Raw genomic sequence first — 23,933 nt, 5'->3', positions numbered from 1 at the left:
GGCCCGTCTTGGGATGCCAAGAAGGCTTTGAAAAGACAGTCTTTCTAATTATTTTTAATTTTATTTATTTATCATATAATATTTTTAGTTGAAGCCATTTGTTAGTTTTTATTATATCAAGGACTGTTTTCGTTGACGTTGTCAAAATTATCAATTTCACATAATTTATAATTTCAGAATCTGTTGGAACTGAGGTGAAAAGTTTCCTAACACAAACATAAAACGGCCTAACTCATATCTCTATCGAAATTGATTTGAAACTTTGGTAGCTGTATCATTTGTAACTTTGTAAGGGCTTTCTTTAAGTGGAAGAAAAGATTTTGAGTTTTTTTTTAATTGAGAAATACATTCTACCTTCTCTTTTATTTTACAATAGTACTTTCTATGTTTCAGAATAATTGATTTTTAAGATTTTTGCATACTAATTAAAAGAATTACAAACTTTTATTCAGTTTATTTCGTTTGCCTAACAACAATAATAACTACGGGTGATTCAACCAATAAAACATCATACTATAAAATACTAATATTCTTAAACATCAAATTATATTTATTTTTTACATAAACATTTGAAAACATCACTTAAAATGAAATAATATGTTTTTTCTAAAACACCACTTAAAATGAAACATGGGGAATAATGTGTTTCTATAACGTAGTTATTATTTTTTAAAATATATTATTTCTCCTTTTATTTTCTTTGTAACAGTAGGTATTGTGTGTTTAGTTTTTCTTTACGATCGATTATAATTTGTATGTTACACGTACGTAATTTTATTAAAAATAATTTTATTCAGTTACGTTTTACTCTTTTCTTGTAGAACAGAAGGCCACACACAATTTTGAAATTAGAATTAACCAATAATGAACTAAAAATCAAAATCCTACTATATAAAAGGAGCTAAATCCTAGCTTCCTAAGCCCTGCCACATGGGCAAAATAATCAGAACCAACCATTATGCCATGTCATTCTGGACTGGGCTTTAAAAAAAAAAACAATCATTAAAATGTGTGAAAAGTTACGGTTTAACCAAGTTCAACTCCAGTTACATCATAATAAAACAATGCATGCATTGATTGTTGATTATTAGGCTTCTAGCTACCACATCTTTGCCATCCTAAATCAAAATCGATTTCTACAACTTTAACTTGCCTCATACTTAATATTCTTATAGCTGGTGAATAATTTAATTTAGAAAATCGTTATATTTCATGCCAAAAATGCCTACTGTATTCATTGAAAATTAAATAACATATATTCTACCATTAGGATCAAGAACTCTAATCTGAAGACCATATATTCATTCCCTCTCACTCTGAAAAAACCACCACCGCCAACCGTTCAAGATTTTGTGTAAGTCAATATTTGAAAGTCACAATTTTGTCAATTTCTTGGCGTAAGTGATATGTTTAAGAGTTGGATAGTTAAGTCCGTATGCGGTTGGGGACGTGAGGTTTGGTTCACTTTTCACTGTTTATTTTCAATTGTTTTAATAATAGATTCATATTGATAATCTGTGCGAACAAACGTATAAGATTTTAGTTGGTTAAGATTAAACATAGACCGACAATCTTCCGTCTTTAGCTATTGGTCTCCGCCAAAAAAAAATTGATTTAATAATATAATAGTTCCTGCCTGCTAAGCTACTACAATTGTAGTTCACATCTATCGGTCATATAAAATATTTAGTTTTTTTTTGGCTTTATAAGATTTTAGTTTGTAATTAATCTTATGGTTCGATTTTATCCATTGGGACCTTTTTCACTATGTGTTATTATCAAACCATTTCACTTTGCCTAACATTTAAATATTCTTTCCTTTGTTTAAGGATCGATTGTTCCTCAATACCATGGTCAAACCAACCGCCAAAGATCCTCCGCTAATGGGAGGTATTTTGAATTTACAAGTACATTTTTGAATCAAAAACTTTATTAGTATTGATATATTAATTTAATACTTTAATCCAAAACTCTAATAAAACAAATATAAAATACAAATTATGTTTTATATATATTTAATTTTTTTATATTTTTGACTATTTACATCTTATTAAATTTGAAGCGCACAAAAAAAAGAAAAGTTACATCTTATTTGATAAGATTCCAAATATGTAAATGAAATGCTACGTTTTGATTTTTGTTTATTGCTACGAAACGTTTTAAAAACTTGGGAAAAGGTAAAAATACAGACGACATGACCGGCCACTCCTTTTCCTCCGGGTTGCAAGAATCTAATTGAGTTGCTTAATATTTGTTCCAAATTAATATATACTCTCATCATAATCATAAATTAATAATCTATCTCTATATAATTTTATATAAGTACTAAATAAAGATGTTAGTATTCATTTTATAGTTACAAAACTCTAATAAAACAAATATAAACATTATTAGTAAAATATGTTTTTTATTTAAAAATACAAATTATGAAAAAAACCACAATTAGTTCTTAATAAAAAAATCTGCTCCCAACTGTATCAACAGATTCGTCATTCACCCCTAGAAGACATATATAAGAATAATTAAATACTTTGGCAAAAAAAAAAACATTTTTGTGATGAAGATTCTTAGATGATGATTGTTTTCTATACAAACATGTGGCACCTCTTTACCATTGTTTTAATCTCAGGAAAACGTGTAGAAATTTATTAACACAAATATTAACATACTTTAATTAAATATGTAATCCGCGCGGAGCGCGGACACCGGCTCTGGTAATAATTAAAAGATATTCGAATTCTTGAATGGCAACCATATTTGAACAATATTACCAGTAGACTAACAAATATTTTTTTTCAAAATAAAAATCAAATAATACCTAATAGTTACGGTTCCTTTTTTTTTTTTTTTTTTTTGTCACTATAGTTACGGTTCCTAAATCCATACTTTTGTGCTTAAGCTCAAAACGGGCATTGTTCCATAATCATATTCTAAATTGATCTCTTTCTCATTGAAGATCTTGGCAGATGCATTCGATGATTGTACACCAGAGTCTAGAGGTCTTTGTACTAAGAAGAATTCCACCCTTCTCTTACTTTGGCTGGTTTCCAGAGCTTGAGTTTGAGCTCCAAATGAGTTTTCGTTCTTGTGGGAAGCACCAAACCTGTAAGAACTTACCAAGAATGATTGTCTTCCACTCTGTTACTTTTTCTTGCACCGGAAAGATCCAATAACGTTCTTACAGGTTTATGCTTCCCACAAGAACGAAAACTCATTTTTGCATTCATCGATGTCTAGTAGGAACAGAAAAAGAGAGGAATTAGAACGCAACACAAAATCCACTACTTTTTTAAGGAGTGTTGCTAAAAAAGAAGGTTAAGGTTTTTTAAAATTGACATAGAACTTGATCTCAAATTCTAGCTTAGTCCTAATTAAGTCTCATTTATTATTATTGAAAATTCAAAATCGTGGAAAATAAACGGGACCCTTGGGATTGGGACCATCTTCGACTTCAACCCCATGATGACTCTGAGTACAAGATTTTCGTGATCAAGAAAGTCGCAAATGAAAATATAGGAGAATATACCTTTGCAGCCGTATTGAAGGTAGAGATTCCCTTCAAACCCCTTTAGATATTTGCAGGAATACCCGGATTCACCAGTAGCATGCAGTAGTATTGATGCAATTATATACAAATGCGCATGCATGGGGAGTTACTGAAGGAGTTTCATTACAAGACAGATGTATGCTCAAATGAGTTTATTAAACTAGAAATATATAGCTCATGATAGAGCTTAATTATGCAAAATACAAGAAAGCAAAGAAGCTGTAGATTTCAAGAGTTATTGATTGTAAATATGAGAAAGAGAGACTGCTAAAACGCAGCCAAAGTTAGTCTCATCATTCACATTACACAGAATATTTATAAGACATCACTCTTGTAAGAAATCCTAATACATAGGCTAACGGGATTGGATATAATAGTTACTAGAACCCATCACTTTGGTACTGCCGTATGGTCTTTTTCTTAATTTCCTTACCCATACTGTTTATGGTTGTAAGTTTTGAACTTTCATATTAGTATGTTTTCTACAGATTTTGTGCTTCTTACAGTTTAAGTACTTAAACAAAATAAGTTGAGATTTCTGGAAGATAAGTTTAATTAATTTGAACTGTCTTTAAATCAGTGTTAACTAGTTTCTTAAAGGGTAAAGATTTACTATATTTGTATAGGTAAAGAAAAAAAACTGTGATATTCTGAAAAACTTAGACAATAAATGATAAGACTGACTCTATGAAACTAGAGACAATTATTAAAACAATAGGTGAAAACAACAACGGGTGATGGCCTGGGGTAGATCATCGACACAACATGTTCAATTCGTACCAAAGAGATAGTTATTAAGAGTATGGGCGAGAAGTAGTTGAGATGGTGGTGGTTGGTAGATCATTGACACAGCATGTCAGTTCGATCAAAAGAGAACAATCCTCAAGAAGTAAATGAATATTTCCCATGAAACCAAATTATGCATAAGAAATGTTGATTTTCGATCATTTCATCGATAGAGAACGAGGGTAAGAGTATGATCTTAAAGACTATTTACTAATGATTTTATTTTGCAGAATAACTGTAACACATTGCAAACGTTTCAATATCAATTTGATAAAAATAAATGTTTTAATTTTTTATTACTAATTTAAGATATATCATTATCTAAACTAATAACAGATGTCACAATTGATTTGATGAATTATGATTATCATATGTGATATGTTCATGTTGAAGATAAGCAACCACTATGTAGAATAATAAAATAAGTTAAAATTGACACTCAAAATAAGAACTTGTATGTGAAGTGAAAGGTGAAAAATGAGGTATAATAAAGGATTACAAAATAGAGACACAATAATTTAATCTAAAGCAGCAGGAGGACGAGGACGCTTTATTCCTTGTAAGGAGCCTTGGGGTTTATAGACATCATCCACCATGCTTGAATGAATCAGTCTCATGTACTGGTCTCATAGGTGGTGGTGGTGGAGGAGGAAGCATCGAGGTTTCTATTAGACCTTGTAGAGAGTAAATTAATTCGCAAAGTTAAAAGATCGTTTTTTAAATTAGTGTCAAGAGATCATCTCTCTCCAAATAGGAACACTACTCTTACCTGTGAGAAAGCTGAAAGTAATCATCTGATTCGTCACTGTCATCATCATGATTGTTGTTGACTAGCTGAACTGGAGGAGTTGTCATGCTGCCTCTAGAGCCCCTATCATCGTGATGCTGTAGAACACATTGCAAATTATCGTTCAGTGCCAGTCCCTGGCACATAAGCTCCTCGTCTCTGGAGAAAAGAAAACGAAAACTGTTTACTAAAACCCATCATCACAGCAGGGAACGAAGCAAGAAATCTCACGTTGTAGTGTTCACAAGAGTCATTACACGTCTTTGATAAGTACGACACTGCTCAACTAAGTCAACTATGAAATCTACTTTCAAACCCTAACAACATCAAGAAGATACAAACCCTTAATCTTCATTACATGGAAGACAAGAATCAGTTCCTTGCATGAACAGAACAACCAAATCCTTACCTCGGGCTTACCGGGATCAAGTGCTCCAAGCATCCCTCAGCCCTTAGAATCTCTTCCATGCTTTTAACGAATAAAACATAAATAAACAACATTTCACCCTTACAAAACCCAATCGATACAGAACATGATCAACTTAGAAGAGAGTACCTGAGGCTAGAAACATCATCTCCTAGCAGCAACGCTTGAATAGCAACATCTTCTTCTGATGGAACGGGCTGAGTCTGAGGTGGAGGCAACAACGGTGGACTACTTTGCGTTCGAGGTGGAAACTCAATTCCAGCATACTAAACCATGTATTTGTCAACAAACTTATTGCAAAATAAATTGTCATAAATCATGTAAAAAGATAACATACCCTTAGTTCATTATACGCATTGTAGTATTGTGAGTATTGACCACCACGTCCACCAAAAGCTTCTTGCCACATGTCTAGCAAACTTAGTACCTTCTCCCTCACATTTAGGTCAGGCTGCATTATTATAATTTGGAAACTTACATCCCAAGTTACCATAGATATTAAAGGCAGTTGAAGTATAGCGCAAGAAACAGAAAGAGAAAAACCTTTTCCTTCACTATTTTGACCATGTCAATCAAAATATCATAGTCAACGATAAGCTGGTACACGTTCTCGCCACAATTCTTACTTAAAGACTCCAACGCCTGCAGCAAGTATCATCCAAAAAAATGAGGTCAACACATACATGAACCCAAAACAAATAATTCAATCCAAGAATACTTACATGAAGTGCAAGAATCTGGACTTTAGGGTTTGTATTTCCTAACTGCTTCTTCAGCACCATCATTGCTTCTTTTGCTTGACTAAAGGAAGTGAACAAAGTCAAATTTATTATTAACACTTCCACCCATAAAAAAAAACTGAAACTAGCGAGACAATCGTGACTAGTAGGATTTTTCTAAAACCTAGGATTCATGTTGATATCACATAGTTCAATGTTACTATCCCAGTCTGGATCAGTCAACATATCATTTGTAGCTCTTTCTGCCCATGCTGCCGCATCATTTGCCATTTTATAATATCTTATATCAATATGTCATGAACAAACGCGAATCAAACTCGAAAAAAGCAAACAAAACAAAAACCATTGAGATAAATATCCGTTTAGGGTTTATATATTATTATGTGCATGAATAATTTTACATTTTAGTACCTCAAAACCCAATTTCTTTTTACTTTAAGAATATATACTTATCATATAAATAGTAATTTTCCTAATCCTAAACACTCCAACGTAAGACACTTTCGGATGTAACACAATCAAATCCCAAATCGCGTTTCCGAACCGCAATAAAAAAACATAAAACGAAACGTGTTTGGTTCAAGGTTTTTCAAGTTCTGTCTTTTAAGCCTCATTCGGGTTTTATTTGTTTGAGGTTGAGTTCGATTAATAATACTTGGAGTTTGGACTATGTATCCATCTTGGTTCCAAACATGAAATTTAGTATTTTAACTATCTATTAGAATCATTTGCTCATATTTTAACTACAGATTCTATATATTTTATAATTTATACCACACCATACAGGATCTATTCAGATTTTTTACAGCTCAGATCGATTACGAATTGTTTTCCGGTTTGGATCTCGGATTTTTTGTCCATGCCAAAACTGTTTTACACAAGTCCACAAAGAAGAACCCACCAATCACCAACCTCTATCATCAACCAACAAGAGCATAAACACAAAAAAAGAAAAAACTTCACTCTTCTTGAACTTGAAGCGAAGGCAAAGATTATTGACATTGATTTAGTTTTATACCAAAAGCAAAACCGTAAGGTTTTGATATATATTTATTTTTATCCGTTTGGCAAAAGCTTAGAGTAAATTGATATATTTATTTTATCCGTTTAGCAAAAGCTAGTAAATATCTATATATAATAAGATCATCATCATATGCTCTATAAATACATTACAAATAAACTCAAAATTATATAAAGAACTACAAGAAGTAGAAAGGGATATAATCTTTGGTTGTACAATGAAGAAGATGTCATGTCCTCTGCTTCCATCTTCATCATTCCTGGATTCCTTCGTCCATGGATTTACAGAACGCACTAAATCCAGCTCAGGTTAAAGCAATCAGTAATCTTCTTGGTCAAAGAAGTGTATAAACCAACGAAGAACATTTCGTTTCAATCTCGTAGATTTACATTCCAGAGGAAAGATAAGCATCCTTTGTTTTTATCCCTGTATTAGGAAACAGAGAGAGAGAGAGAGAGAGAGAGAGAGAGTTAGGCATGAATCTAGTTGCTCATGTAATCAATGTGTACTGTTATACGCAGCACATGATTAGCATCTTCAGTCATCACCATTGAGCAAAAAAAGTCCAAAGCTGTAAAGAAAAACCTCGTGCACCCAACACATCTACATTGACCCTTTCTAGGACCATTAACTTCAAACACAACAACAAACTACCAAATATCATAGTATTTTTACAAGATGCACATGACAAAGAGACAAGAGTATCACAAAACAGTTCGTCTACGGATTCTTAACAAAAGTGGGCTACTTTATCAAAATCAACTTAGACCCAAATCATATTTCAGTTTTCTTTCTGTATCAAATCTCAACTCTAAAACTAACAAAGCATTTTACTATGATCAAAAATATATTAAAAATAAAACCTTTAACTTTCCACAGAGTTTATGGATATACCTTAGACTGCTTCTGCTTCGATCCCTATTGCTTCTGCTTCGATCGCTATTGCTTCTGCTACTACTACCAACACTGCTCTTTGAGCCACCACTGTTGATCCTCGAGACTTCTCTCTGACTCCTACTCGATTCTGACTTCCACCAATCTTTATCCTCTGAGATGGAAGGCCTGGGAGAAACCCAAGAGCCTCTGCTTGTCACAGAACCATCATCATCATCCTTCTTCTTGGTCTTTTTCTTGGCGCCCAAGCTAACAGGAAACCCTAAATTCAGAAGAAACCCACTGTTATTCACTCCCCTGTTTCTTACCGGATCCACCCATCTATCGCTCTTTGACTTCCTCACGACTTTACTCTGCATCTTTCTCCTCTGAGGCATTTCATCGAACACTTTCCGATCTTTCTCCTCTTCCTCTGTGTTCACCTCAACGAGATCCTTCAAGGAGAGCTCGTAGCACGACTCGGGCATCTTGCTAACCATCTCCATGAGCTCTCGTTGACCACGAGCGATGACCTGAGCCTTGGAAACAGGAGAGAGGTTCTGGTGATTGGCTTGAGGGCTCTTGGGTGGGCTGGTTCTCCACAGAGGAGGCGAGCAGACGCCTGAATCTGGATGATCATCGAAGGCTCTGGGGAATATCAAATGGGTATTGAACGATTTCGAAGAAGGATCAAACATTTTTTTTTTGTGACGATGATGGTGGTCGTTGATCTTTCGGATCTTGCTTTGAAGGGACAAACAGTTTAGAGTCTTGTTCACAACTTGACAAAGAAGCTCTGTTCTGTTCTGTTCATACACGCCCTTCACATCAACAGCATTGTGTAATAATGTATATTTATATATACAATGTATTTTAGAGACAAACATTTAGGAAATTAATAGAATATAGTAAAACGATTATTTTGTTTTTTTTTAAATGATTTATTGATATATGCAAATCTTCTAAAGAAAGCGTGCGCCGGAGATAATCTAAATCCATTAGGTTTATAATATTTGTAAATTAATAGATTATTAAATATGATGTATTAATATATTCTTAAAATCGTTTACATGCTAATAATACCATAGTAGTTTTTATTTTTCCGGCTGCATTTTTGTTGTGTTATCTATTTTTAGGTTTAAATTACTCGTCCGTACTTGTTAACCACTAAAACGTCAGAGCTTTTTCATGCTCTCGCCCTTAACATAAGAAAATGTTTTTTTTTTCTCAATCATTTGGGTTTATGATTTTATATAACGGGAAATGTGAACCCTTGCTAGTTGGTACGTTCCTTATATATTTAATGACTGGTTTATGTTACTTTTTATTTTCTTTTACAAAAGGATACTTTAGTTTGTTGTATACATAGCATCTGAATCATTATTGTATGTTAATTGCGGTTGCTGTAATGCGATGAAATCATGAAGGAAATTTAGTTGAAAATATAATAATATTTCAATATTTTGTTCTAGAAGTTAAAAACAATCGAAACTTCCTTTAGATAAAACTGTTTAATCTGCCATTATTTGACTATTAATAGGAGTATATAGGCGTTCAATGCGTTAAAGATACGTCAATAATTCATTAGTCTTTCTGAAGGCATAATCGTGTCAAATGGGTTATTTTTTCCCTTCATAATTCCATAACGTATCTATCAAGACGAAGAAAGAACATGTTAAGCCAAAAGAAAAGACGAAGAAAGAACATGAGAATATTACGGTGAGAGACACTTTCTACATTTCTCTACTTGCTCTCAACTCAATACAGTAAAGTCGTGTTTTTTGTTTAAGAAGATTGGCACGTACGTATGAATAAAAACACCTCTCTGAATCTGATTTTCACTCATAATCTAGAAAGTTTTAGTTTTAGTAAACGTGTAAAGTATTTATTGTATTAACATTCGACAAGAGCTAGAGATACTTATGGGCAAAATTAAACTAACCTAGTAACCTATGAATAAATAATTTACAAAAAACGAGAAAAAAAAACTAATTTAAAATCGATACCTTATGTTAACCAAAAAAAGAAGAAAAATCGATACCTTATGATTTTAATTATGTGAGCTAAAATTGGTATAACAATTTCGACAACTACGTCTAACCATATATAATAGCAATAATTCATAACATTGATAGCAATTTTGATCACGTCCATTTTTTTTAAAAAAAGTCAACGTGTTACGTGTATGTCTTGTTGCTAAACGTTCACTATCTCGATATACAAATATAATTCATTTTTCCTATGAATAAGGCAAAATCGTTGACATTACGTGTCCAAATAATCAACCACGAATACGTCCAACAGATATTCCTTTAACGTTGATTAGAAAACAATTTTGTTCATTTTAGGCTTAAATGATTCTCATTATATAACCATATATTTTAATTAACGTTATACTTCTTCCCCTTTTGCTTTCCTTCCAGAACTACTTAACGCACACTCCTCAATCCTGATTATAAAGTTCCTAAAAATTCCAGAGGCGCGCGTTAGTGTTTTGATTAGGCATGGGCGTTTGGCTGGTGTTCGAATCGGGTTTTTCAGTTCTCTTTTATAACACTTATTAAATTCATTCTAGTAAATTTGTAAGTACATATCGGATTCAAATATAACACATCGGATTCAGATTAGTTTTGTATCACATCACAAAATCCATAAAGTAATCATATATCATTAGAATTCGGGTTATATCAAATCGGTCTAGATATATCCGAAATAAAATCTAAAATTTAAAAGTAAAACATAACATATATATATATATATATTAATTTATTTATATATGATTAAGTATTTAAGGTAGTTATTTAAATTTTATATAATTATTGTTAGATACTATATCAAAATAAATTGAATATTTGGAGTATATATTCATGCTTCATATAATTATATTATATATTAGTTTGGACGTTCGGATCGTTTCTTCGGATATATTTTCGGATTTTTCGGTTTTTTTTTTATTTTCCGAATTATCCGTTCGGATTCGGTTAATTATGTTTTGTACCACCTTACAAGATCCATTCAGGTATTTTTATATTTTGGACCGGATACGGATCAGGTTTTTCGATTAGGTCTCGGTTTGGATTTCGGATTATTGGATTTTATGCCCATGTCTAGTTTTGATCCTCATCATACGACACCGTTTGGTCGTCGTGTGATTCTAATACTTATAATACGGCGCCGTTTAGTCCTCGTAAGATTGTGATCCTTTTCCAGTTTTGTTGACTGATGGAAGGAGACTATCGGCGTCGCTACGTCGGTCTTCTTCAGTCATGCAGCAACAGAGAAACTCTATGGCGCCAAACCCACGGATTCTTCCTCAAGAAGGGCTTCCTCAGCTCAATCGTCATCGTCGCTAACCATCTCCTCCAGATATACACGCGTTGCGGGAAAATGAACAATGCACGGAACCTGTTCGACGAAATGCCCGAGAGAAACATTTTCTCATTTAACACAATGCTCGAAGGCTACATTAACTCAGGGGACAAAGTGTATTCTTTTAACCTCTTCGACACGATGCCGGAGAGGGATGCGTACTCTTGGAGCGTGGTTGTTTCCGGGTTCGCTAAGGCCGGTGAGCTAGGTCTTGCTAGGAGGTTGTTCGACGCTATGCCTGAGAAAGATGTTAAGACGTTGAACTCTCTGCTTCACGGGTGTATTCAAAACGGTTACGCTGAGGAAAGTCTGAGGCTTTTTAAAGAAGTGGGATTGAGAGCTGATGTTGTTACATTGACGACTGTTTTAAAGGCTTGTGCAAAGCTGGAAGCTTTAGAATGTGGGAAGGAGATACACGCGAGGGTTTTGATCAGTGGTGTTGAATGTGATTATGTGCTGAATAGTGCTTTGGTTAATTTGTATGCAAAGTGTGGTGATTTGAGAATGGCTAGCGGTATGGTGGATCGTGTCGGGGAGCCTGATGAGCATTCTCTATCTGCTTTGATCTCGGGTTACGCTAGTTGTGGGAGGGTGGATGAGGCTAGAACACTCTTCGATAGGAGAAGGAATAGATGTGTGTTTCTGTGGAACTCTATGATCTCTGGTTATGTTGCCAACAATATGGAAACGCAGGCGTTGCTTCTTTTCAAGGAGATGAGGTATGAAGCTCAGGAGGATTCACGTACTCTGGCAGCTGTTGTAAATGCTTGCAGCGGTTTGGGTATCATAGAGACTGGGAAACAGTTTCACTGCCATACTTGTAAATTTGGGTTGGTTGATGACATTGTTGTAGCTAGCACATTGCTTGACATGTACTCCACGTGTGGGAGCCCGGACGAAGCTTGCAAACTTTTCAGCGAGGTCAAAAGCTATGACACTATCTTACTGAACTCTATGATCAAAGTATATTTCAGCTGCGGAAGAGTTGAAGATGCAAAAAAGGTATTCGAGAGGATTGAGAGAAAGAGTTTGATTTCTTGGAACTCAATGACTGTAGGATTCAGTCAAAACGGTTGTCCAGGCGATACGTTAGAGTACTTCCGCCAAATGCACAAGCTGGATTTGCCTACGGATAAGTTTAGCCTCTCCAGCGTCATCAGCGCGTGCGCAAGCGTTTCGTCTCTCGAACTGGGCGAGCAGGTTTTCGCGAGGGCGACTATTGTTGGTCTTGACTCTGATCAGATAGTATCGTCCTCTCTCATCGACCTCTACTGCAAGTGCGGATCAGTGGAGCATGGGAGGAGAGTGTTTGACACAACGGTGAAATCAGATGAAGTGCCGTGGAACTCGATGATATCAGGCTATGCTACGAATGGTTATGGTTCTGAAGCGATTGAGCTGTTCAAGCAAATGAGTGTAAGACCCACTAGGATCACCTTTATGGGTGTTCTAACAGCGTGTAATTACTGTGGTTTGGTGGAAGAGGGAAGGAAACTGTTCGAGGCAATGAAGTTGGATAATGGTTTTGTTCCAGACAGGGAGCATTATTCATGTATGGTCGACCTTTTGGCTCGTGCTGGCTATTTGGAAGAAGCTATGGATCTTGTGGAAGAGATGCCTTTGGAGGCGGATGCGAGCATGTGGTCGTCTGTTCTAAGAGGATGTGTAGCGAATGGAGATAAAGCCATGGGAAAGAAAGTTGCTGAGAAGATTATAGAGCTGGAACCGGAGAACTCAGTCGCTTATGTGCAGTTGTCCGCCATATTTGCAACTTCTGGTGATTGGGAAAGCTCAGCGTTTGTAAGGAAACTGATGAGAGAGAAGCATGTGAATAAGAGTCCAGGTTCCAGTTGGGCCGAGTGTTGATTCCTCGAACTTGAGTGTGAATAATATCAATTAGAAGCAGAACAACAAGCCAAGTTCGAGTCAGATGAAATGCTTCAAATGGATTCGGAAAAATTGCAATAAAACAAAACTGCTTATTGACGTTTGATGAACATAAGCTAAACGTCTTCGTTACAGTTCCTGTCGGGCCCATAAAGTAATTATTTGCTTCTGGTTCTTTGTTTCTGCATTGGACTTATCGCACCAAGGACTACCATGATCTATGCATTTGAAGATGAAGCAGAGGATATAAGATGGAATAATCCTTCACTTCAAAAAGGATCTCAAATCAACAGCCATTAGAGGTCAGTTCTCACCTTTCTGTTGAGATGCATACATCAGTTTTTGTTGTTACTGGCTAGAGGGTAGCAATTTTAGGCGTTCTCCATTATTATTTTTTTATTTGGTGACTGGAAACGAAATTAGACACACCCTTCTGATTTCGCAACATAATAAGAAGAACGTGAATAGCTTTGTTAGTCATTCTATGTCACACATCAAAGATTTGTGATTGAAAACAAAGGGATTAGATTGTTTTATGGACATTTCCACCAATTAATATGATGTTCTGCCGCAGGAATCTCCAGGAATAAGAACATTGGTTGAAGGGATTTTAATCTGAGACACAAAACTCAAGATCGCTATCCTCTTTGGTTTTCTTGTCCAAGTAAAAATAGTAGTTGTTGACTTTAAAGTCTGAGTGCATCATGTGAGTCGCACAATCTTTTTGAGTGGACCAGTGGTAAGCATAAGGGTTGTTTCAAAAATAGTGTTTTGAAGATATCTTTTGTTGTTCAACATTTAAGGTGGGAGAGGTTGAGGCCATCACATGTTCCACTAAGTAATGTTCTTTGTAGGAAAAGCACTTTGGCATAACTTTATTTTTCTTGTTGGTGTTGTAAACGAAAATATAAGTAAAATAGAGAGAGAGGATGAGGGAGTTAACAAGGAACACAAAATGTGGAATACATTATTGAGACTTTTGAAGATCTCTCCATTCACATCAAATTCTATCTCTTGCTAGTTTCCTTTTTATTAAAAGCTTATTCCTTTTCAAGAAATCGCTAGTCTTCTATATCGTCATCAAAACTTTATTTCAATAATAATCCTTTGTGAGACAACAATTCGAATTTAGGTATCTAAATAAAGCATAATGGAGAGTATGAGCCACCCATAATTGAGGAGAATCAATCTTTCACATCTCTCTAGGTCAGCAATTTGATCTTTCTTCTTACAATGATGTTCTTTGAGGTATCAGTTCAACCATAGTTTTCTTGTGTGTAATATGTTATCAGTACAACATATTTACAATATCAGAATCTAAGTTACTTTTTAGTACACATGCTTTGAACTTGTTAACAATTCTCATTAAGGAGAAATTCAAAACAGTCACTTATTGTTATAAGAATCTTGGTAGAGGTTATGAATTATTGCAGATTTGGCTGGATTATATGTGTACTGTTTGTGGTTGACAAAGAAAATAAGTGAAGTGGTTTGTGATGTATGCATGGATATATAAGACAAAGTTGATGGATGTAGTTTAGCAAAATAAAGTAACTAATGGACCATTGGGGTAAAGTGACGTCGAGAGGATGTAATCTAGGGGAGGCGATTAGATTAAAGAGCAAAGATACGGAATCTTCTCATAGCTTTTGTGACTGGCATTTTTCATTAATTTATAGCAACCACTATAAAAAAAACATAAGTTGGTGAAACAATATCAAGGGATAATGTGAATCATACAAATTGACGGCAAGTTGTGTTGGTGGTGGTAGGAGAAGCCCGTGGAAAGCAAATATAATGATAAAATAATAATATATAGCCACATGCCATTTGTAATTTTAAAAATGGGAACTGAATTCATGATATTTTTGAGAATATGAGCTTTTAAGAATAGCATCCACTATAAGCTCAACAGGTTGAAGAAGACTTAGTACATGTCTGGAGGTAGAACACCTGCCTCACCAGCTGCAAGGATGATCTGAGGAGATGTTTAGAATTCAGTTTGGAGTTTCTTGAATATTGGGCCTTACAAAATGTAACAACTAGAAAATAATGAAGCCCAAAATAGACTCTTTAAGCAAACAAAATATTATCTAATACAGTGTTAGCGTCTGTTATATCGTCTACCTTTACTTAAACCGTTTTTGAACTCAGTAGTTTTGTCACTATAACGCTATTTATGACGTTTTTATGTCGATGAAGCAATCAAGTGAAAAAAACGCACCGTGATATCCAAAAGTTTCCATCTTCACGCGCTCTTTGCGCTATACAGTATACACAGTAATTGTTGAGATTAGACTGTTTAGTGATATAAACTACAAATTATTAACTCCAACACAAGCACACACAATCAGAGGGGAATCCAGACCATTGAAGTAACGGGTGCACTGTTAATAGTAAAAAAATAAAAATGCATTAGACAAGAATCAAACCTGGGAAATCAAGGGTGCACAAGCTTCTTATTACCATAAGAGCTAACGAAACTTTGCTTTTCTACATTGTAAAATTTTGAATTGTTATATAATAGTGGGTGCACGTGCCCCCACAGCCTAAGTCCTGGTTTCGCCACTGCACACAATAATGTTATCAACTTCCAAACACTGCCAAGTGCTAATGGACTTAAGAATATCAATAATGGAGAGTGTAAGCCACGCGCTGTAGCTAGCGTGAGTAAGAGAGTGGAATAGTTTCGTATTAACACAACCACTAATTATAATGTTCGCTTCGTCATGTCTGACTAATTCTCATTTAATTAAAGGCTATTTTGAGAGAAATGAAACAGTTTCAATTAAATTTTAGAGGGTTTGTAGTATTTAGGGGGTGATTGGTTGGACTGTAACTATAGAAAATTTACTTTAGAATTTAGTCTGTAGAATTTTTTGATTTAGCTTTAAGGATTGTAGCTTTAAAATTTCCTACAGCTAAAAGAATGAGGCTTTAGAAAATAAGATTTTTACAACCATTTTTTGTCTGTTTTTGCTGTAGCTTTAGGTTTTGGGTTGTAGCTTTAAAAACTAAGATAAATCATGATTGGTAGTATTTAAAGTTGTAGATGGAAATTAAAGCTAAAGTCACTTCCTACAACCCAACCAATCACCCCCTTAGATTCCTATTAAAAGCCTCTTACTTCAAACTCATTAAAAGAGAAAGAAAAGAAAGAGCAGAGGCAGACAGACATCTCTTTTGTTTTTGCTTGAGGACACTTGCTCTGCTTCTGTCTCTGTCTCCTCCGTGTATCTTTTGTCTTCTAAAAGATGTAAAGACTTGTAATTAAATCTCCATAAGATTTCTCTCTCTGTCTCTCTCCTCTCACCGTCTCCACAAAACTTGAGGTTTCTTTCTTTTTTTATCAATAAAACTTGAGGTTTCTTTACGCTCTCTCATACTAAAGGTAAACGATTCTCACTCTCTCAACACTTCAAATCTGTAATCTTTCTAGGTTTTCTCCACTGTCTTTCTCAAGTTGTGATTCTGCCATAAATGGGGTTTTTTAAAAATATTATCTTTCAATCTCTTGGTATGTAGAAACTCAAGAGAGCTCATGGAATCGAGTAACATAGAGTTTGTCTAATTTTCATTGTTGTTGTTGGTGTGGCTGTGGCTGTGTGACGCTGTTCTCAGTGGTGCAAGTTGGCATATTGTCATTATTTTTTTTTGTATATACTAGTGTACAGTGTTAACATTTTAGATTCCATCTTTGACCAATCATATCTTCTTACATGAAATTTTTTTTTTTCATTTTTGTCACTTTATATATTCTTCCATGTTTTTTTCACTCTAAAAGCTACGTCTAAGTTCATGGATTCCTTTATGCATATTAGAGAGGAATCTCATGTCAACTCTTAGAGAAAAAAAAAGAAAGAATTAAAACAGTTGCTCAGAATATATCTTTTTAGTTTTGATTTTCATAGTTTAGAGAGAGACTTTTACGAATCTATTCTTCTTTCTATCTCCTCTAGTTGAGAAGGACTAGAAAAGGAGCAAAGAGAATCTCAGTTTGTGGTTTCTCTTTATGAAAATCTTTATCTCTCTATCTTCTTCTTCTGCCTAGTTACTTATAGGCCAAGATTCACTTATTTTGATCCTGCAGGCAAAATCTTTTCTTGCAACTTGTTGAGAGCTGCTCTGTCTTGTTATGTGTCTTGTTTGATATATATAACTTCTTTTGGTTAACTTCAGAACGTGTGAAGAGCTTAAAGATTAATGGCTAAAGTTTACTGGCCCTACTTTGATCCTGAATATGAGAACTTGAGCTCCAGAATAAATCCTCCAAGGTAATATTAATCACCAACTCCTTTAAGATTATCACATACTTAATTAAAGCTCATACTCTTCTATGTTGTTGTTGTTGAAGTGTGTCTATAGACAACACTAGCTGCAAAGAATGCACTCTTGTCAAGGTAAAAGCATCCTTCCTTCTCTAATTAACACCATTTGAAATTGGTTTTGAATTTTGATGTGTGTGAGTGTTTATTAATAATAGGTTGACAGTATGAACAAACCTGGTATACTACTTGAAGTTGTGCAAGTTCTAACCGATCTTGATCTCACTATCACCAAAGCATACATCTCTTCTGATGGTGGATGGTTCATGGACGGTAATAACTGCACATTTTTATAAATGTTTCACTCCAATGAAGCACTCATTGATTCCATCTTTCACATCTTAATAGTTTTCCATGTCACTGATCAACAAGGAAACAAGGTTACTGATAGCAAAACAATTGACTACATCGAGAAGGTATGTAATAAAAACCTGTAAATGTATGGTTTTGTATATATATACTCCCTCCGCTCCACGAATATGAATGTTTTGAGAAAAAAATTTTGTTTTAAATTATATTTTTTAAAGTTTGTATGAATATATTTGTCCAAAAAAAAAAGAAGTTTGTATGCATATTTAATAAGTAATTTTTTTTGTTAAATTCAAGTAGTTATGATTAAAACTATTGGTTTAAATTTATAGGAAGTTGTTTTTACACGTAAATTAAGATACTTATTGCTATACATTAATCATTTTTTATCATATGTGAAACCAGTAAAAATGTATCATTGTGGAAGAAAGGGAGTATATGATTCTTGTACTTCTTGTCAGGTGTTAGGACCAAAGGGTCATGCTGCGTCTTCACAAAACACTTGGCCAGGTAAAAGAGTCGGTGTCCACTCACTAGGCGACCACACATCGATAGAGATCATTGCTCGTGACCGTCCTGGTCTCTTGTCTGAGATCTCAGCTGTACTAGCAGACCTACACTTCAATGTAGTGGCAGCTGAAGCATGGACTCATAACCGTAGAATCGCTTGTGTTCTCTATGTGAATGATAACGAGACCTCTAGAGCCGTTGATGATCCAGAAAGATTGTCTGCAATGGAAGAGCAGCTCAACCTTGTGATACGCGGGTCTGAAGAAGAAGATGAGAAAGTTGCTCGGACGAGTCTCTCCATTGGGTCCACTCATGTTGACCGTAGGCTTCATCAGATGCTTTTCGCTGATAGAGACTATGATGCAGTGAGTAAGGTTGATGGTTCTGGACTCGAGCCTAAGATCACTGTTGAGCATTGTGAAGAGAAAGGTTACTCTGTGATAAGCGTGAGCTGTGAGGATAGAGCTAAGCTGATGTTCGACATTGTATGCACGCTTACTGATATGCAGTACATTGTGTTTCACGCCACGATTACATCGAGCGGTCCTCATGCCTCTCAGGAGTATTTCATCAGACACAAAGATGGTTGCACTCTTGACTCTGAAGGAGAGAAAGAGAGAGTTATCAAATGCCTAGAAGCTGCAATACATAGAAGAGTCAGCGAGGTAAAACACACACATCTTCTTCTTGCGTTTCTTGCACTAGAAGTAACAGTTTCTTAAGTTTATTGGCTGAAACTCAGTTTAGAGAGGTGAGTTAACCCTTAACCACACACATCTTCTTTTAGTTTTTCTTGCAATAGAAGTAACAGTTCCTTAAGTTACTTTCTGAAACTCAAATTTAGTGAGACAAGCTAACCATTAAACACACACATATTCTTTTGATGTTTCTTGCAATAGAAGTAACAGTTCCTTAAGTTATTGTCTGAAACTTAATTTTAGTGAGACAAGCTAACCATTAAACACACACATCTTCTTTTGATGTTTCTTGCTTTAGAAGCAACAGTTTCTTAAGTTATTCTCTGAAACTCAATTGAGGTAAGTTAACCATCAAACACACACATCTTCTTTTGATGTTTCTTGCTCTAGAAGTAACAGTTCTTTAGGTTATAGTCTGAAACTCATTTCAGTGAGGTAAGTTAACCCTTAAACACACACATCTTCTTTTGATGCTTCTTTCACTAGAAGTAACAGTACCTTAAGTTATTGTCCGAACTCTATTTAGGTAAGTTAACGGTTATAAACACATACATCTTCTTTTACTATTTCTTGCATTACAAGCAACAGTTTCTCAAGTAATTGACTGAAACTCATTTCTAGGGCTGGAGTTTGGAGCTATGTGCAAAGGACAGAGTTGGACTTTTGTCGGAAGTGACTAGGATTCTGAGAGAGCACGGCCTCTCAGTGACGAGAGCTGGTGTGACAACAGTAGGAGAACAAGCGGTTAACGTTTTCTATGTGAGAGATGCTTCAGGGAATCCAGTGGACGTGAAGACAATAGAGGCATTACGTGGAGAGATAGGACACAGTATGATGATTAACGTGAAGAATAAGGTACCAAGCAGGAGATGGAAACAAGAAGGGCAAGCTGGAACAGGAGGAGGGTGGGCCAAAACCAGTTTCTTCTTTGGGAATTTGCTGGAGAAGTTCTTGCCTTGAGAGACAAGGTAACTTATATATAAATGTTATTATATTGTGTGGATAAAAATGTACTGTAAAATGTGTATTATGTATGATCTAGAAGGTCTAGTGGGAGTGTTTTGACTTGGTCAGGGATTTTGGTTTTACTTTAGTCATAGTATGACCGTTAAGTGCACCGTTTGAACATGTCTATAGTAGAATAATATGGAACTTTTCCTATTGGAAGGTTTGCTTTTTGTATATGAAACTCAGTCCTTGCGACCTTATTGTCTTTGTCTCAAATGTATAATATCCATGTTGTTGAGAGTTTTCATTTTTTAATGTAAAAAGTTTTTTTGTTTTAAGGAACCTATGTTGTGATTCAATTATTAAATTGGTGCACTGACTTGGCCATGAAAATGAGGATTGACTAAGCATAAGTATTGCATCAGTGTATACTTTAACTACTTAAAAGGTGATAAATAGGTTACCTGTGAATGTTTATTTCTTAATTACTAGAAGTTTATGGACCCGATGGACCAAAGTTCGTAATTCCTCCAAGTTTGAAACTACATTATTAGTTTCATCCCAAACGTCATTTATTGTTTTTGTTATACTCAAAATGAAAATTAATATTCCTGTTATGGCTAGGCCCTTGAAATGGGGAAGACTAATGGAGAGTAGATGTGGGAAAGTCGAAAAGCAATAGTTGAAAACGGCATGGAGTGCGGCCTAGGATAAGGCTAACAGCCTAGTCTAAACTAAAGTATGCACGAAACTAGGGAAAAAGTAAACGGCTTGCTGTTTCCATGTCCTTTCTTAGTTAATACCCTTTAATACTATTATTACTTCGTTCCTAATGTCTTTTAAGCAATACTTAAAGATAAAGCTCGTTGTGTAATCTATACTATACTAAAAGGGGGATATAAGCCATGGAGAGGGTGTCCACATAGGATAGAAAAATCAACCAATCAGAGAATCCAAAATTGCCATGTCATCTCATTTATTTTTCGTAAAAAATAAAAAAACAATGCAAAGGTGAGAATCGAACCCGGGTTAGTATGATATATATAGGACATTTACCACTAAGCCATTGAAATTTTCTTGGACACATATACAAGAACCACTAAGTATATAATCACAAACTCTTATGTACATTTACAATAATATGAATTCAACTTTCAAAACTCCGATACTTTGTTTTGTAAAAAAAAAATAAGTAAGTGACTAAGCTAATATATTCTTAGAAAGTGTGAGAACGTTGACAAATATGAAAAAACATAGATTTTTGTTTTCGTGACAAAGTTAAGAATTTTGTAAAAGTAAGTTTAACATATAAATTTTCGTGACAAATATGAAAAAGCATAGATTTTTGTAAAATTTTGACAAAACAACTCATAACATACTTCTTTAATGTCTTAATAAAATATTATTTAAGGGTGTAATAATTAAATATATTAATTCAATAAATTTTGTAATTTATAGACAAAACAATAACACAACAAATTTTAAAACATTTATTTAACCTATCGATTTTTTTCATGAGAATCCAACTAAACAAGATAAAAAAATAATTAGATTTACAAATATTTAATTACCATTTTATTCAATTTTGATTAATTTCAAATTGTCATAATGTATCTTTTTGAAGTTACAAATATGAAAAAGCATAGATTTTTGTACAATTTGACAAAACAACTCAAAACATATTTTTCTAATGTCTTAATAAAATATTATTTAAGGATGCAATAATTAAATATATTAATTCAATAAATTTTATAATTTATAGACAAAACATTACCACAACAAATTTTCAAACATTTGTTTAACCAATCGATTTTTTTTTCATGAGAATCCAACAAAACAATTAGATTTACAAATATTTAATTACCATTTTATTCAATTTTGATTCATTTTAAATTGTAATAATGTATCTTTTTGAAGTTACAAAAAAATAATGTTCTTTCTTTATTACACTAGCATTATATATAGATTCTATATACACAAAATAAATATAATATAACAACATAAGCTTGCTTTCCCCGATTCATATGAAAACTTTTTAAGTTATCCACCAAAGCAAATTAATTAAATCAATGAAATTGTTAAAATACAGCAAATTAATATATAATTTTATTTTAAATTAAATTATTTAAAAAATGTATTTTCGTTAAAACAAAATAATAAATAAGTAAAACTGATTTGATGGTAATTTTTATGATATATATATATATATATATCAATTCTGTGAAAGAAATAGAAGCTTAATATGAAAAAAAATCTTAAATACAAAAACCTCTAAAAATTAACAAAAAAACTAATAAATTAAACTATGATATCACTTAAAAGCTTCTTAGACCATATTAATAAAATATTTAAGCGATAATTAGACAAATTTGATTTTTTTTCCAGCAAAAAGTTTATTATTAATTAGCATCAGTTATTTCAAGATGTTTAAGAAATGGTGGACAAAAAAATAGGATAGACATTAATGATAACTATGAATAGTACTTTATGATGGAGACTTAGATAACATATCTGCACATCCATTTTCAGTCATTTTTGATGCCTAAATTCAATTTTTTCAGAGTAGTTATTCCACAAGTAGATCGTATGAGATATTGTTTTGATATGTAGATTTGTTTTTTCAATGTTAAGAAGATTGATAACTGTAAAAATGTCTCCTTCGTTTATGATATGTCTATAACCGAGTCTCCAATATGAGACAAGTTTGTTTAAAAAGTAAATAATTTTATTTTTCTTATATTATATAATCAATATATATTATTTACTGATAATAAAAATATAGTTATTCATCTATCACAAATATCTATGCAAATATGTGAACCAAGTACAACAATCAAACAACATAATGATTTTCACAAAGAAAATTTAAAAAATATATTTATGTTATGTAGTCATATTTTATATTTTTTAAATAATGTAATACAATATTATACATTATTTTTTTAGAATTGAGAAATACATATATCAGTTAGACAAATTAAGCGATAATTAGACAAATTTGATTTTTATTTTGTGAGCAAAAAGTTTATTATTAATTAGCATTACTTATTTCAAGATGTTTAAGAAATGATGGACAAAAAAATAGGATGGACATAAATGATATATGAACTATAAATAGTTTTTTGTAAAGCTGACTTAGATAACACATATGCACATCCATTTCCAGTCCTTTTTTATACATAAATTCAATTTCTTCAGAGCAGTTATTCCACAAAGAGATCGTATGAATTTTGATATTCAGATTTGTTTCTTGATTGTTAAGAAGATTGATAAGTGTAAAAATGTTTCATTCGAATATGATATGTCTATAACCGAGTCCCCAACATGAGACAAGTTTGTTAAAAAGTAAATAATTCTATTTTTCTTATATTATATAATAAATATATATTATTTACTGATAATAAAAATATAGTTATTCATCTATCACAAATATCTATGCAAATATGTGAATTAAGTACAACAATCAAACAACATAATGATTTCCACAAAGAAAATATAAAAAAATATATTTATGTTATGTAGTCTTATTTTTTATTCTTTAAATAATATAATATAATATTATACATTATTTTTTAGAATTAAGAAATACATATAATATCTTATCCGCGCGTAGCGCGGTTAAAAAATCTAGTCCCCTATAAAAGAATTACAAACTCCTTCTCGTTGAAACAATCCACACAATACGTTTTATGTTTACGATTCAGGT

At 33.5% G+C, this 23,933-nt stretch overlaps 3 protein-coding genes, 1 long non-coding RNA gene and 1 pseudogene across 7 annotated transcripts; 2 read left to right on the top strand and 3 right to left on the bottom strand.

The window, feature by feature from the left end:
* Positions 1-2,835: 2,835 nt before the first annotated feature.
* Positions 2,836-9,321, bottom strand: LOC103830580. Its single transcript, XM_009106393.3, has 3 exons — positions 8,203-9,321; positions 3,527-7,734; positions 2,836-3,233 (listed from the first exon to the last, which is right to left on the bottom strand). Exons 1-2 carry the CDS (start codon positions 9,066-9,068, stop codon positions 7,680-7,682), a joined length of 921 nt encoding a protein of 306 aa, XP_009104641.2. The 5' UTR covers positions 9,069-9,321; the 3' UTR covers positions 2,836-3,233; positions 3,527-7,679.
* On the bottom strand, positions 4,947-6,557 carry LOC103830581 (annotated as a pseudogene).
* Positions 9,322-11,161: 1,840 nt separating the features above from the next.
* Positions 11,162-14,423, top strand: LOC103830579 (putative pentatricopeptide repeat-containing protein At1g77010, mitochondrial). 2 transcript variants are annotated; one of them, XM_009106392.3, is made up of 2 exons: positions 11,162-13,739; positions 14,022-14,423. In XM_009106392.3, exon 1 carries the CDS (start codon positions 11,404-11,406, stop codon positions 13,414-13,416), a length of 2,013 nt encoding a protein of 670 aa, XP_009104640.1. In that variant the 5' UTR covers positions 11,162-11,403; the 3' UTR covers positions 13,417-13,739; positions 14,022-14,423. The 2 variants fall into 2 exon arrangements, with proteins under 2 accessions (XP_009104640.1, XP_009104639.1); XM_009106391.3 differs by having other exon boundaries at positions 14,012-14,423.
* On the bottom strand, positions 13,872-16,347 carry LOC108869111. The gene is made up of 2 exons (XR_004449049.1): positions 15,662-16,347; positions 13,872-15,415 (listed from the first exon to the last, which is right to left on the bottom strand). It is a non-coding gene; the product is annotated as an uncharacterized LOC108869111 (long non-coding RNA).
* A 224-nt stretch (positions 16,348-16,571) lies between these two features.
* Positions 16,572-20,565, top strand: LOC103830578 (ACT domain-containing protein ACR3). Of its 3 annotated transcripts, none has more exons than XM_009106389.3 (7): positions 16,572-16,769; positions 17,617-17,711; positions 17,792-17,837; positions 17,921-18,035; positions 18,111-18,178; positions 18,533-19,246; positions 19,901-20,565. In XM_009106389.3, exons 2-7 carry the CDS (start codon positions 17,641-17,643, stop codon positions 20,237-20,239), a joined length of 1,353 nt encoding a protein of 450 aa, XP_009104637.1. In that variant the 5' UTR covers positions 16,572-16,769; positions 17,617-17,640; the 3' UTR covers positions 20,240-20,565. The 3 variants fall into 3 exon arrangements, with proteins under 3 accessions (XP_009104637.1, XP_009104635.1, XP_009104636.1); XM_009106387.3 differs by having other exon boundaries at positions 16,591-16,828; positions 19,901-20,561; XM_009106388.3 differs by having other exon boundaries at positions 16,596-16,828; positions 17,528-17,711; positions 19,901-20,561.
* Positions 20,566-23,933: the final 3,368 nt, after the last annotated feature.

The sequence above is a fragment of the Brassica rapa genome, chromosome A07, assembly GCF_000309985.2.
Source record: "Brassica rapa cultivar Chiifu-401-42 chromosome A07, CAAS_Brap_v3.01, whole genome shotgun sequence".
Lineage (NCBI taxonomy): Eukaryota > Viridiplantae > Streptophyta > Magnoliopsida > Brassicales > Brassicaceae > Brassica > Brassica rapa.
This window is presented reverse-complemented; position numbering and strand designations above follow the sequence as displayed.

Bases quoted from the DNA above. Each gene is read 5' to 3' on its own strand.
- LOC103830579 (XM_009106392.3), top strand. From the start codon at position 11,404: ATGGAAGGAGACTATCGGCGTCGCTACGTCGGTCTTCTTCAGTCATGC.
- LOC103830578 (XM_009106389.3), top strand. From the start codon at position 17,641: ATGGCTAAAGTTTACTGGCCCTACTTTGATCCTGAATATGAGAACTTG. The intron at 17,838-17,920 runs GTAAAAGCATCC...TATTAATAATAG, and splicing joins AAGAATGCACTCTTGTCAAG to GTTGACAGTATGAACAAACC. The intron at 18,179-18,532 runs GTATGTAATAAA...ACTTCTTGTCAG, and splicing joins CAATTGACTACATCGAGAAG to GTGTTAGGACCAAAGGGTCA.
- LOC103830580 (XM_009106393.3), bottom strand. From the start codon at position 9,068: ATGTTTGTCTCTAAAATACATTGTATATATAAATATACATTATTACAC. The intron at 7,735-8,202 runs GTATATCCATAA...TTCCTAATACAG, and splicing joins CGAAGCAGAAGCAGTCTAAG to GGATAAAAACAAAGGATGCT.